General features: G+C 26.7%; 1 protein-coding gene across 3 annotated transcripts; it reads right to left on the reverse strand.

The window, feature by feature from the left end:
* Positions 1 to 1,140: 1,140 nt before the first annotated feature.
* LOC100166307 (pyruvate dehydrogenase (acetyl-transferring) kinase, mitochondrial) lies at positions 1,141 to 10,464 on the reverse strand. Of its 3 annotated transcripts, none has more exons than XM_008183533.3 (9): positions 10,054 to 10,464; positions 7,679 to 7,847; positions 5,880 to 6,090; positions 5,162 to 5,346; positions 4,921 to 5,091; positions 4,690 to 4,859; positions 3,768 to 3,882; positions 3,577 to 3,686; positions 1,141 to 2,996 (listed from the first exon to the last, which is right to left on the reverse strand). In XM_008183533.3, exons 2-9 carry the CDS (start codon positions 7,782 to 7,784, stop codon positions 2,850 to 2,852), a joined length of 1,215 nt encoding a protein of 404 aa, XP_008181755.1. In that variant the 5' UTR covers positions 7,785 to 7,847; positions 10,054 to 10,464; the 3' UTR covers positions 1,141 to 2,849. The 3 variants fall into 3 exon arrangements, with proteins under 3 accessions (XP_008181755.1, XP_008181756.1, XP_008181754.1); XM_008183534.3 differs by lacking the exon at positions 10,054 to 10,464 and adding an exon at positions 8,069 to 8,201; XM_008183532.3 differs by lacking the exon at positions 10,054 to 10,464 and having other exon boundaries at positions 7,679 to 8,107.
* Positions 10,465 to 16,407: the final 5,943 nt, after the last annotated feature.

Here is a 16,407-nt window from a genome sequence, read left to right on the forward strand (position 1 = left end):
AAAACGTGATCTGATGAGCGTACAATTTGCTATGTTACGCACTTATAAGACGGAGACAACAAATGTTTGTGTATAACCAACCAACCTAACTAACCTAACCAATAATAATAATTTAATTTAATTAATTTTTAATTTTATCCATTGCATTGCATTAGGCTATATCACATAAATTTAAAAATATCTAAAAAAAAAGAACTTTTGATGGACCTAGGTAGATAAGCCTTATTTACGTTCATGAATTTGAATTATTATAGATAATATTGATAACAATAATAATTAGAAAAAAAGATTGCCTACTATTCGTCTCTGTAAAAATCATTTTCAAAACCATCGGGATAGATACCTAAATTTAAAATAATATAAGATAACTACATCAACATATCGATAAAACAAAATAAAACGTATACTGTAAATTCAACACTGTAATTTAACCAAGCAAATAATCTACCCAATTAACGTATGTGAATATAATTGTAGGCTAATGACCTTGCTGTTGAAGCCTTTAATCTCAAAAAAAAAAATTTTAAAAAACATTCAACTTGTAAGAGTCAACAGTAATGTTAATACTTAAAAATTCTATAGGTAATAACTTTCATTTTAAACATTAAATTTCTGTTTTATTTTAGTTATTAATAACTTATTATAAATGTCAAATTTCATTACAAGAAACTGCAAATTACTTAAAAATTAATATGTAAAATATCTACCGAAAGTACTAATTTTAGTAATGTTGACCATTACAACTTCATACTTAGGTACATACAAAATTATACTGATAGAATAAAAAAACATTTTAATCAAATTAGTTAAAACAATTATTTTGCAATATTTCTGTGAATACTATCTTACATTGTGTCTTTTGTGTACTTCCTAGCTACACGACATCATCATAAGATACTATAATCAAAAATATAAAATATAAATTTCGCTGTACAATAATTGTTTACAAACAAACATCTAAGTTAGCCAATTAGGGCTGAATAATATTATAATTAACAAAGTATTTTCTACTTTTACTTAAAATATAATTCATACATTTTGTAAAAATAAAACTTTTATGGTAAGTAAAATTCTCATTTCATTATTCACTATTTAAAATTTTACTAAATGTAATTTATTTTTCATTAAGTAACACAGGTCTAGTTAAAAATTATTATTTTTATTAGTATCTACAAAGTTCAATCTAATATTACGATCAATAAAGTGTTAGAATTATATCTTATAAACAATTTAAATGCATTAGATAGATTTGTAGTAATATGTGCTATAATTATATTGAAAAATTCAGTTTAATTTGTAGATGTTTTTATAATATGATATGGAAACACCAAGTTTTTTACAATCAAACGGTGGGATTTTTTTCTATAATAATTATTTTATTCACATCACGTGTTTTTGTTTGTTATACAATATTGTTTGTTTTTTTTTTTTTTGGTTTTCTTACAAAACAGTATCAAACACTAATTGTATTATACATTTAAAATATTTATTTTTCACACATACAGAACCAAATTATTTAAAACCATGTCTGAAACATAAACCAAAATAATATCAACTAAATGCAGATAACTAAAACAATTTAAAATACCTTCGGGGGTAGCTATAATTGTTATAAAAAAAAAGTAAATATTTTAACACAATTTAAAATTATCATTATTACATATTATAAAACTGCATACCTAATTAAATTATTAGTCTCATCTAAGAAAAAATATAATACAAATTTATATTAAGTGTGATAATAATTAAGTGAGACTCTTAATTGTATTATTAAGTGAAGTTAATCATAGTAACTACTAATAATAAGGCTAAATTTGGCAATTTTCTTAAACTATATTAATAACTTGATAAGTCTTGATTAAACCTTTGACCAAAAAAAAAATTACAATTAAATTTCTGATCATGGTATTCATTTATACAAATTAAATACCTAATCTATTTAATTGAATAACAATTTTTATTTTAATATATAATTTACAGTAAGACAATTAAATTGTTTGATTAGGATATAATGAAAGTTCAACCAATCATCTTAGCTTACAGAGAAAACTCCTATTTTTTTTTTTAAATTTAACTCCTTTATTTTCACTTTGTTAATTTAATTGAATGTTGAATAATTAATAAATTAAAAAGAGGTAAGGTTGGTTTATAAAAAGAAACAGAAGTATACAATGAAAAAATTTAATTACATTTAAAAGAAATCAAAATCACCAACATAATATTATGATAATTGATAAGATTAAAGTAGACAACTCTTTTAAATAAAAATAATGTTGGTGTAAAAGTATAAAAGAATGGTTTAATTCGATTGTTTTTAAATAACAAATTATATAAATATGTAATGTATTTAAACTAGAACACATATTTTAGTATATTAAATCTATGCAAGTCAAATAACTCTCAGTGTGGTTTTTTTTGTAACTACATTCTAATAACCATTAGCTTAATGATCTAACAGTGTGTATATTTCAATAATAAAATTAATGCAATTGCCATCTTAAATTTTTAAACAGACAATTAGAATGTATCCATTCATTGGACAATTAATAAAGATAATATAGTTAAAAGTTCCATTTATATAATAAATTCAAATTTTCCATATCCATGAAAATTAACCTTGATTGAGTCTCTCAATAATATATTTACTAAATGAGCTAATACAATATAATATATCATGAGAGTAGAGGAATTATATCCAAAAAAATTCCTTTTTACCAATTAAGATAAAATTTCTAATATCTAAAAAAATTAATAACTAAAATAAATTAAAATCAAAAAAAAAATCCATTATAGTATTATTTTTGTATATAAATGGCGACTAAATAGCTTCTCAAATGGTCAGTTTGTACTCATTGTGTTTGTGTGAATTGTTGCTGACTGATCGGTGTGTGATTGCAAGTACTTCTCCAATCAATAGTGTGATCAGTTGTTTTATAAAACCTGGTTGACATCTTATTGTATATTGGCAACAACTCATTAGCTTCATTTGATAAAGCCTAAAAAAATAATTTCAATTAAAGAAATAGTTAATACTAGGGGAGCTGGCAGTACCAATTCCAAGCTGAGTACTATAGAAATTAGAATTAAGTTATTTAAAAACTTTGTGTTTTATTTAATTCTAAATTTTAGAAATCTTTTCATGGCAGTCTAGATAGAATTCTCGAAATAAATGTAAAGCATTTACTTAGGTACAATAATTAAAAAGTTCTACTATAACATAAAGTATATTGATGATAAATAATATTTTATGTTTTTAATAGTAAAATGTAATAAAACGATTAACTTTTTAATTAGTTTTCTATATATTTATATCTGAGGTCAAGGGATTTAATTTGCTAGGATTTTAATAGCCAATTACTTAAATGCTGTACAGGTACTCAGGTCTGCTAAGCAGAACTACTGTAAAAACTAATGTATTAAGTAAAAATAAATATTGTTTTTTAATTATATGTTGATATTATTAATTTTAATAGATCAAAATTTACAATTATTGGATAACTATATTGTAATTGAAAACTATAACTATTATCAAACATGATTTGATATTTCATCTTGATAGTATAAATTATTTCTTACTTTCAAGTAAATAATGGCTTCGGTACCAAATCCATCACAAGACAACAAAACTAAATCTCCGTGCAAATATCTAGCGTAAAGCCTAGAAATAGGAAGTCCATAACCATACCCTAAAATTGTAAACACCTTTACATTAAAAATCTGTATACTTTTTTATATTTTATTTAAAAAAATTGTTTAAAAATACTTTCCAGCTAATGGCACTGTATGTGCATCTGATTTTGAAGGTTGTGGTGCAGTTGAATACATATAGTGAAACATGCGTTCACTCAAACTCCTTGGAATGCCACCACCTTGATCAGACACCTGTGGAGATAATAAAACATTATAAGTATCTAATTATACATACATTTTGAACACATGTTTATCTTACTCTCAACCTCTCATATCTTTTATATTATGATAACTATAAGTTTTATAACTAACTTAACATACATGTATTTGGTTATCCTTATCTATGTCAAAAAGTACAAGATGATTCTATTTTTCCCTGTTTTAAGTTTAATCTGATTTATACGCTAAATATAATATATTAAGCTAATTTTGTTTAACCTTTATTAGATTAAGATTATTAATGAAACATTTATCCTTATAAATATTATACAATGTTATTAAGTAGAAAATAAAACAGTACTATTTATTAAGAAGATGATTATTATCTACCAATAATACTCAAATATTTGTTAGGCCTAGGGTCCCAAACTTTTTTGGCTCACGGATCCCTATTTGAACCAAGGTTTTCTCAGGGTGCCCTTCCCAAAGTCATATCATGACTATCATACAAAATAGAAAAATTAAATAAAAACCAGTAAAAATTGTAATGGGTAATATGAAAATATTTAATTAATTTAAACTATATATACGGTGCCCCCGTAAAGACCCATGCGCACAGTTTGGGAACCGTTAATTTAAACATTAAAAATAAAATTTATCCAGGAAAGTTTTCCACTAATAATAAACAAAAATAATACTACTGACAATGTACGATATTCTTTTAGATAACATCAACATATGACAAATGGCAATCGATATAAACCATGGACGTTTCCATACCTCAAACCTAAGGTTACATGAATATAGAACATAATATATCAACACCATTTTTAAACTCACTTTAACACAGACATCTTCTTTTCCTTTTACGATTGTTACATGCAATGGTGGTAGAATATCAGTCTTATGATGCTCAACAGTAGCTCTCATTGAATTTTTGAATAATTCAAATAGAATATGATACAAATGTGATGGCACATAAACAATTTTAATTGGCTCATCATCAGCATCTATACAATTAAATACAATAAAATATTTGGGAGCATCAATATTATACATGATTAAACTTACCAATACTTTTACAGATTTCTAATTCAGGTGAGGTCAAATAATATTGGTCACACAAAAATCTAGCATTCTCGTATGCATCTTTCACAACGCTTATTACATCACAATAAGGATCAATACAACCAATATGTTGATGATGGTTATTATTGTTTATATGGTCACCAAATAATAATGCTTAGAAACAAAACACAAATAAATCAAATGTTAAAAAAGAAAATATTTTAAACACCTTCTTTAAACTTACTATGCTGGTTAATAAGCATACGAATACCAATTCGAGACATATAAAAACGATCAAGAAAATATTGAATGCTGTTTTCAGTATGCAAATCGATTTCATGTGAATCTTTCAGCTCTAAAACCCCTTGTGCCATTGTTTGGACAACATCTGAATGACGATTACGAATTTTTACTAATATTTGACAAAATCTAAAACATTAATTATTAAAAAAACAACTATTAGTTTTATAATAAACAATAAACATTGAAGTATTAATTACCTATATGAGTAAATTTAAATTAAACTTCTAGTAGATACAGAATTAAACATTTTTTTCTGGCAAATTTGTTTTTATCACATTTATTATTATTAAAAATTATAAAACTATAAATTTATAATTATTTTTAAGTAAGAAGATGAATATAATATAAACTATAATTTATAAATTCATGTATATAAGTCATAAGTGCAATGGTAAATTATCACCAAATTACAAATTGATAACTAAAGTACATTTATTGATTTGAAATAAAATCATGTTATTAAAAACAAGTAGAAGAATATACTATACAAAAGTATAAGAGTATAATTCTTAACTTTGCATAAAATATTAAAATCTATCTAGTTTATTTTGTATAATATGGCTATCATTGTATTATATTACAGACTAAAAATGTAGAGTAGGTATTTATATTTAATTTTAATAATATTAATATTTTTAAGGATTAAATTTTATACTTACTTGTTTAAAGTTTGTTCAGTACATCCATCATCGACTTCAAATTCAATCATTTCATTGAAAGATTGTGCGTACCAATTATTCACTAAATTCACAGATGGCATTTTCAACAAATTATCTGGTAGCAAGTGAATTTCTTTCATAATATTTGCCAAACGAACGGGTAGTTCTTTCTTTAAAAATTGATATGATTTTTGTTCATTTGCCTTTAAACCTGTATTGATACATATTAATAATAAAAATAATAATACATAGAATATTTAAAAGAACATAAATATTCACAAGATTTAATCTCAAATAAATCAATATCTGCAATAATACAAGTTATCAGTAAAATCCATAATTATTAACCTATTTTTTCAATATTTTCTTGGATATAGTACCTATATTTTGTAATAATAATTCTAATATTGTTCGAATAAATATAGTTTTACTTAGGAGGATTTTTGTTTTTTTTTCTTAGGCTTTTGGCTCTTATTTGATACATATAATATAATAATAAATTAAGTATGCTTATAATGTAATTAATTTATAAACAATTATTCAACATTATTACAGGATAAAGGTAGGTATTTAAATGATATATATAGATTGCTAATTTTAGTTTAGTTTCTAATTGTACTGAAGTTGAAAGGTATGTACAGTGTAAAGGTATAAAGATCCCCACACACTGTAGCGGTAAAGGCAAGACAATAGAATTTAAAGCACTGATCGAAATGTGCAATCTATAGGTAACTTAAGATTGAACTAATGGCACTAAAACAGGCAATCTACCAATATTCTATCTGAATTAATTTTTTAATAATTATCAATACTTTTAAGCTTTTCGCTAGGTACATAATTATTTTTAATTTTTAATCACCGGACAATTTTTTTTTTTTTAAACATGGACATACCTACACAGTCTTACATTTAAGAATAAAATAATTATAAAAAACCGAGTAAAAAACTAAAACAAGAATAATTCACAAAAATATAATTGTATCTGATCTCGATGGAACAACCTCAACAATAATTGCTGTTCAACTTATGTACATTTAGACGGAAATATTACTTAGAAGCTTAAAAACATTTTTAATATAATACTAATATAATTATTTATTGTTGAAAATAATTTGTAGATAATTATATATTATTGGTACCCAAAATGTATATTATTAATTCGATAAAAAAAAACTAATAATAAAAAGAAAAAAAGCATTATTTAGAGAAATTATTTTAACTCTGCAGATGCTAGATTTTATGCGTTTGGTAAATATTGAAGTAAATATGCAATACGTCATTATGTTATAAATAAAATAGCATTTACTTTCTAGGTCAGTAATAAAATTCATTACAACCGACCTTCAAATGATTATAATTGCAATACATTTATCAGTAGTATACCTTGTAGGTACAAAGCTATAATAATAAAACAATCCTTGAAAGTTTAAAATGAAAGAAATATCCAACTTAATTCATATAAAATGATGAAAAAGTAAAATCTGTATTTATTATACATGGTCACATAATATGTCTATATTATAGAATATTTACATTCGGAATTTGTACAATAAAATTGTTTAGACTTAACCTTTGAATCAAAAAAATGATACAATCTCTGATAATCTTGTTATCAAATGGTTACTGTTAAATTATATACTGAATATAAAATAGACTATAGACGCCTGCACAATGAAGATTATGAGTGACAAATATTAATAATTTTGCATCAATAGACATGCATGTAATACCATTGTTAACTATTGTGAATGCCATGAAAGAAAATAATGGTATCGGCTTAATAATTGTAAATTACTCACCAAAGTCAATGAACTGTTTAATGGATAATGATGATGGATTAAACTGCGAGTAGAAATCGACCATTTTCTCCAGATTTTTGGCCAGTCTATAACCAATCAGCCTCATTTTGTGTAAACGTTTTCGGTCGGCAAAATGTGAGTATTTGATGAGCACTGAACAGTGCAAAAACTGCGAGTTATTTTCCGAGATGAAAAAAAAACAAGCAAATCAATTAAAATTAATAACGTAGGTACATCGGCTGTAAAATAACAGATTAAACTTTAAAAAAAGGATTAAACTCTATCGAAACAACTACCAGCAGGCTACAGGTAGCGAATGAAATTAATTATTTATCAATAATAATGATAACAACGTTAATTATTGATGCATTTATTATAATAAATACATACTATGCGTGTGTACTGTATACTCTATGAATGCATGTATTGTATTATATATTTATATTGTATTATAAATATTATATTATTTATGGTAGGAAGATAAGAGATAAGTGGATGGAAATTATTATCGAGAGCCGCGGTAAGTGAGGGCAAAAAAGTTATCGTTAGTAGCGCCATCTATGAAGCCACTTGACTGAAACTGGGGCAAATTCGGTCTTAACTCGACAATTTATATTCTACAGAGTGAATTAAAACGTCATTCGTAAGTTGTAACATTTTTAAGGCTAGTATCAAAAAATAATAATAATTAATAGGTATAACGCTGTTGTTTGTTATTTAACATAGCGGCCTAAGATATTAATATATTCTAATGATTAGTGAACAAACTTTGCTTTAAAAAAAATCATCCGATAATAATAATTATCTCGAATTGCATTTAACGATTTCAACTCATAATAAAACTATTAATTATTACAACTGTAGTCTGTATAGCACCAGCGCATAATGTATAATACAGCGAATAACGTTGCGATCGGATACGATAAGCCAAAATGTTTTTAATGAAAATAAAACATTACAGTTTGTTACATAGTCATAATATTATAGCCTATATAGGTATCATCGTGTAATATAGGTACTAGTATGATATATTTATACCTATACAGGACCTAAAATGTTTGCTACGCCGATATTGTGCATTTTACAGCAATGCTTTCGGCCGATATAGAAAATTAAAAATATTATTAAAAGATTGGCCATACATAATAGATTAACGCATTGGGAAAAATAACTTAAATTAAAATATACTTTTTAGTATATAGAGGCGTTTGTAAATTTAGTTCAAAATAAAATTAAACTATTATGTTAGATATCTCTAATAACTACCTATTTAAAATTATAATATCCATATTAATTTTTCGGTACCCATACGACTATAAAAATAATCGGTTTTGGAAATAGGCTACTTAATTACGTAATAAACCAATTTACACTAGTGTTTTTAATAAATAATAACACTGCTTAATTGTTAATTACTTTGTGAATGCATTTAAATAATTAAATATATTATGTTGATTGACGATTGTTAATTTTTATATTTCTCAAATATGTTTTAAAACCACTTAAAAAGTGGACGAGTTTGAGATGTTAAGCCTTATTAAAATCGAAATATTGAAGACCGACAAACACCGACAAACACGATCGCGGATCGAATTCTCCTCTTTCGATTCGTTAACACCGTTTCACTTCTATTTCAGCCATAAGCCCATAATCTAACCGTGACGGAAACATGCATGCGACAAAGGTCTCTCTCTCTCTATCTCTATCTCTCTCCTCTCCCTCCTCTCTCTCCTCTCCTCTCTCTCTCTCTCTCTCTCTCTCTCTCTCTCTCTCTCTCTCTCTCTCTCTCTCTCTCTCTTTCAGTGTCTTTGTGTACTCATCGCGTACTTATATAGCTATAATATGTATGTAGTTGTAGATGATGGGTAGGTACCATACTAGCGTGCATGAACTGCACTCTGCAGTGTTGTAAACTGTCGAGAATTCGAACACAAGCAGTTTTAGTTTATACTTTGTAGAAATGCAATTAAATATTTTAAAAACGTTATTTTAAAGTACTCGCGTAGCTATAGAATATAATATGTATAAGGTACGAAACTGTCTGACATAATAATTAGGTGCAAGCCATACAATGACACGTTTAGAGTTGACACTAAAAAAATACTCTTACTAGTATTACCTATATAGTTTATTTGTAAATTAGCTAAAAATATTACTATTTAAAAAATACCTAAAAGGTAGAAGTATTCAAAAATAGGTACTTATTTTATATTTGACTGAACATTATAGACTGCGAAATTTGTACAATTTGAAAATGAAATCGACCGCTAGGTATGCTTGTATAATATATTTAAGGCTTGGCGGCCATTCGCCTTATTGCATTGAAATAAAATAATAATAATATGTTACTATATGTATCATGTATAGGTACTCACCGCTAGGTAGTCACGTAGTCACCGTCCGGTAAACATATAGCAGGTTAATACGTCAATTGATAGCGTTGTAGCAAAAAAGATAAATTACAATCGTATGGATCGATAATACCTAATATAATGGCTATAATACTATTATAGGTGATATCACATACCCATATAATTATTTATTACAATTACGTTAGCGCTAAATACCATGAAAAATACACAAACGGTAATATAATACGTGGATCGTAATAATTTTGATAATGTGATCGATTTAGAACGATTTCTGGGGACCAGGCTACATCAATCGTATATAGCTGGTAAATTGTACATCATAATATATATCGCACGGCCTCGACAACAGTATTGTAAATATTATTTTGTACAAGCTACATGACGCACTATGTCCCGCTCGCAGTGTGTGTTGGCCGTTAGTATTTTTACTACGGTTGTGATTTCCGGCGCAAGCATCAACCTTTGGTGGCGGTAGCCGGTAGGCTGGCGGATGTATTATTATTATTATTATTATTATTATTATTATTATTGTTATTATTATTATTATTATTATTATTATTATTATTATTATTATTATTATTATTATTATTATTATTATTATTATTATTATTATTATTATTATTATTATTATTATTATTATTATTATTATTATTATTATTATTATTATTATTATTATTATTATTATTACTATTATTATTATTATTATTATTATTATTATTATTATTATTATTATTATTATTACTATTATTATTATTATTATTATTATTATTATTACTATTATTATTATTATTATTATTATTATTATTAGGTATTATTATTATTATTATTATTATTATTATTACTACTATTATTATTATTTATTATTATTATTAATTATTATATTTTATTATTAATATATATTATTACCTACGTCACAATTATATAATATGTTTTTAATTTTAAGTTTCTTACGTTTTGTATGAACATGCAACCTATATAATGTAAGAACCTTATATTTAATAGTAACAAAAACGAAAACAGCAAAAATTATAACTATATTATACAGAAGCGGGGGGGGGGTCAAGAGGATCAATCCCCCCCATAAGCTGTACCTATATAATATGCAAAAGTTTTCAGAGTCCTAACTTAAAACTTCTAACTTTAAAAGCGGAGCTATATGCTCCGCTACTGGATAAAATCATACCCCCTGCAAATCCAAAACATAAATACGCCACTGATTATATTATTATGTTGTTCAGTGATGGCATAGAACATAAAATATGTTCTATGGTGACGACTGACGAGGTACTTCCTTATGTCTTAACTTAGTGCCTGCTTACTGCTTAGTGCTTGGACAGTTGGACATAATTTCAAGAAACGTATCACTTAAAGTATTGAGATAGTAGGTACATATAGGGTATAATGGGATAGATGTTAGAGATAAACGAAAGGTAATAAATTGTGTACTTGTAACGTGAAATAATATGAGAAAATTGAATTGTAATTTGGAAATATATACATTATTTTTTTTTATTTCGTGTAGATGACTAAACCGCGTTTAATGAGCAACCAGGACTACAACAGCAGTATATGCACTATAGTGCGCTTTAGGGCGGGTGAACGAAGAGTTTTCGTCCGCAGCTCAGTATTGGTCACTCATTGACCAAGTGGCGTGTCAGCGGGTAGACCTGGTAGGCCCGTGCCTACCCAGATTTTGAACTCTCGTAATATACCAAAAATATGCGTTTTTAAATTAAAAACAAGAAACTGTATATTTATTTTTTATATTAACACACCGAACATTAAAATCTTAATGTCAAGCGCTTCTAGTGAAAACATGAAGTATTTGTGAACCGTCAACAACCATATTATTTTATTATGATAAAAATTCCTTTAAAAATAAATATGTATATTGTACGAATTTTTCTTATAACCGGGCCTGTTCAGTGTCCTGAATTTTATCCTGGATACACCTCTGCGGATTGAATACGGTATACTTAATGCCTCCAGTGGGCATACATTTGGGTTGCCATATTATATTTTACCTAAGAGCATATTTTGTTGTCTCCGTCTTACGCACGTACGACATACCAAATTTTTGTTCACTATTTTCAACAGTGTGCTGTTAGTTTTGACATTAGAGTGATTTGACCTATCATAATTTTTTTAGATAATAACATTATATGTGCTTGAGACGATGTCAGCGCACTATTCGTTTTCTCTCTCTGGGCCACGCGCAACATAGACAAAACCCATTTACGCAAAGTAATCTTTTCTATGCGTTTAAGTAATCTTAGAGTAAAGTAACCTATTATAAAAAAGATGGAGAATAATATTTTTGAGAGAATGAAATATCGATTTTATATTTTATTATTATTTTACTTTGTATTCGACTTTCAAAACAAACAAAAAAATGCTGTACATTTAAATGATGTTTAAATTGTTTTGAGGCAATATTTAGACAAACCGATATGTCATTCCCTCAAAAATATTATTCTCTATCTTTTTTGTAATGGGTGACTATACTCTAAGATTACTTAAACGCATGAAAAAATGATTTTGCGTAAATGTGTTTTGTCTATGTCGCGTGTGAGCCAGAGAGAGAAAACAAATAGTGCGCTGACAGACTCTTAAGCGTGGGCTTTTATTCGATATTTTAATTTACAAGCAAAATATGGGCATTTTAATTTTTGATATTGTATAAAATCGAAATTTTACTGAATGTTTATATTAGTATTTGCTATACACCATGGCATTTTCAAGGCTCCTAATAAATTGTTCCAATAATATTTGAAAAATATTAAAAATGTATAGCCACAATTTTTTTTATAAGCATTTAAAGTTGACAAGACATGTAAAAATCACGATAATGCGCAAATTGTTATGAGTTAAAAATTCATAAAAATTTTTCTTTTTAAGACTAAGAATTGAAAATTGAATACAAGATTTCTTAAAAGTTTTTCTACCTTAATCAACAAAAAAATCTTTACCGGAAAGTTAAATTAAATTTTTATGGACGTTTAAAGTTCATACTTTTACAACACTGGATATTCAATCGATTTCTCATGTAGTGATTTTCTTATTTGGTTATAATTCAAAACGAAGAACTATTGATACATGAAAATTTGACTGAATGTTTAAATTCTCATGTTATATACACCATAAAATTTTAAAAATATTTTAACTTATTTTGAGCTGTTTACAGACAATTTCAATTTTCAATTTTTTTAGTTTTTTTTCTATAATATTGTCGATGAATTTTTATTTGTTGGGTAAAAATGCGTGAAAATTTAATATAAGGCTTCTGATATAGTGAAATATTGTTACAATATCAGTTGAAAAACATTAAAAATATATAGGCACAATTTCTTTAATGAGCATTTAATGTTCAATTTTTGACAAAATTTATCAAATTTAAAATTTAATAATTATTTTGTAGTTAAAAATGTATAAAATGTTCAACTTTTATAGCTAAGAATTGAAAATTTAAAACAAGATTTCACGTAAATAGTTTAAATATAAATTACTTTATTCACAATAATATCATCAAATATAGGTAATACTTAGTAATATCATACGACGCTGTCTGACCGTCTTCGCTCAGAATCGTTTTTCTTGTACAACGATATTATATTATTGAATTCAAATTTAACAACATCCATTGCAGTGACCCACTTGTAACCTTATGTACAGCAGAGCAAAACCCACTTGCTTACCTTTTTTTAAAATTTATACATGATACGATTTTTTACCAGTAAAAAAGGTTTAAAATGTAATAGATTCCTCACAAGTTTTTTTTTACTTTTATAAAAAATAATTTTAAAAAGTGTATAGTTAGTCTAACCATATAGGTATTAGGTACCTACACTTTATGTGAGCGATTCAAATGTTCAAAAAATTAGATATTTAAACGTATACCTAAGCATACATTTTTTCATAAGCCATTTAAACTTTAAAGTTATATGTTGAACGTTGGGTGATTAATAATTATTTATTATACAAGGCCTCAGCTTAGTGTACAATTTTGTTTTTAGTTAGATGTTACATTGTTACACTATGACAGGGGCGGATCTTCGATATTTTGATAGAAATGGGGGGCACATATATAAGTTGTATAATTTTGATTAATTATACATACAAACTATCATTTTTAAACAATAATGATTATAATAAATAATAACTAATAGTTGGTAGTATTCTCATTAACTGCATTTTTAATTTACATGATACTCGTAGTTACATAAAAAGAAATGGTCGATAGAAAATTGACAGGGGGGCACGTGTCCCTGTGCCCCTCTCCTGAATCCGCTACTGCACTATAATGATTCGATCATAGATCATTGTACAAAAAATAATTATTGATCACCTAACATCCATCCACTGACTCACCCAAAAAATTATACATTTATGTGTTGCTGAAGTAATATATGCATAATCATAGGATAAACGCCACTGGTTAGGTTGTACAGACTTACGCTATTATATGGTATAGGAATTAGCAGGGTAACTGATTTGAATACTTGATATCTAGATTAAAATATTATATTATGTTATTACTTATTAGTTGTTATAAATTATAGTAAATATACATTATAGGTTGTTGTAAATATTTTGTATTTTTAGTGATAGCCAGAGGTCAAAGTTTACTGATGATAAATTGTATTGATAAAATAATATAATTAATATAATTAATATATTAGTATTGTATTGATGTAATGTATACCACATTATATTTATGAACCGTGTGGACGTGTGGCGTACTGGCGAACATAATTATATAGCCATATAGGTATTATACATTTTGTACTACACATGTAATCATTAATCATTATGTAGGCGAATCAATATTTTTAGAGTAGGTAGTGTCTACAAATTAAGTGGCATTAGAGTGTTACGAAAACGAAGTGCATGACACAGTCGACATACCCTCCCAAAGAAAAATTGTTTCCGTAGTCCCGACTAAAATATATTATATACTTGCCTACCTAGTTGGTATATGCAGTGAATTATCAAACTTTAAGTTTAGAACATTACTTGTATCTATAGTCTATCTCTATAATATAATCAATGTTACTACTTCAGTCTTCAAAGTCTATATTATAGTCTATAGTATTACAGCTATTTTGTACATACAATATTATACAGAATTATTTCAGATAAAATAATAATAAAAATATGAAAAATAATATTCTTGGGACTGATATGACTGATCTAAGCTGTACTATTATAGAGGTCGACACGTTTCATCAATAATAGACCACGTTATGAATAATTAAATGTGTTAAATAGTAAATACATATTATAATTTGCGATAAATTGCAATGGCCAACGAGTTGAACTGTATAATAGATGAGTTCAGTGATTCGCGTTGCCTACAATACATAATATAATTTATACAATAATAGCGCTGATTGAGCACACGCGTACACATCTGCACGACTGCACACATACTACACCGTAATACAATGTTAGTGTATTGTATATTACGCGTAGGTTTCTATTACGATATGAACCGTCATATTTAATATTATGTATTGTGATTATTACTATCGACTCCCACGTCCTTAGAAGTTGACACTGTTACTGATAATAATATTGTCTACCAGCTGAACCCGTGCACTTCGTTGCCCATTAAGTGTACCAACTATATGTGACTCAAACTTTGTTCAATTCGTTATTTAATATTCGGTGTATGGTTTCAAAATTAATCTTAACTTTTCCGTTGCTCGGAATAAAAATTCTGATTCGCAGCAGTTCATTATCAGGTAGGCAATCTACCTGCGGTAGATCACGGACCCCGTGCTGTATGTACGTTAGTGTATGATTTAACTCTAAAGTATCAAAGTTATACCAAGTTTGTCGAATTCTACCTGTGGTGGATTGATATAATCAATTAATACAAAATCCTAACCTAACCTAACCTAACCGTACTAAAATCAGATGAACAAACGCAAATGCATACGAAAAAAATTCATTCAAATCGGTCTAACCATTTAAGAGGAGTTCGTAATGAACGTCTTTAAATAATATACATACACGAATAATGAATAAAAAATGCAATGACATTGTAAATTGTTCATCTACCAAATCATTATAATTTTAATCGTTCAACAGAGAGCTTACAAATAATCGACCACCATAGATGATGTTCTTGATCAGTGATTACATTGCCATGGAGACGATCAATATTATAGTATCCATATTATAGTAAGGGCTGTTTTAAAAAGAAAAGGGCTGTTTTTAGGGTCTTCCCAGCAATTATTCGAATTTTTCTCGTTGTAAGAACATTAAAAAAAATAATTGGCCAAATTGGTCCAGGCGTTGTTGAGTTATGCGCTTACCAACACATTTTGCGATTCATTTTTATATTATAGATTA

This window comes from Acyrthosiphon pisum, chromosome X (genome assembly GCF_005508785.2).
Source record: "Acyrthosiphon pisum isolate AL4f chromosome X, pea_aphid_22Mar2018_4r6ur, whole genome shotgun sequence".
Classification (NCBI taxonomy): Eukaryota; Metazoa; Arthropoda; class Insecta; order Hemiptera; family Aphididae; genus Acyrthosiphon; species Acyrthosiphon pisum.

Coding starts and splice junctions, on each gene's coding strand:
- LOC100166307 (XM_008183533.3), bottom strand. CDS start 7,784: ATGAGGCTGATTGGTTATAGACTGGCCAAAAATCTGGAGAAAATGGTC. Junction 6,091..7,678: donor TAAACAGTTCATTGACTTTG/GTGAGTAATTTA, acceptor GTATCAATACAG/GTTTAAAGGCAAATGAACAA. Junction 2,997..3,576: donor AAGCCATTATTTACTTGAAA/GTAAGAAATAAT, acceptor TTATTTTTTTAG/GCTTTATCAAATGAAGCTAA.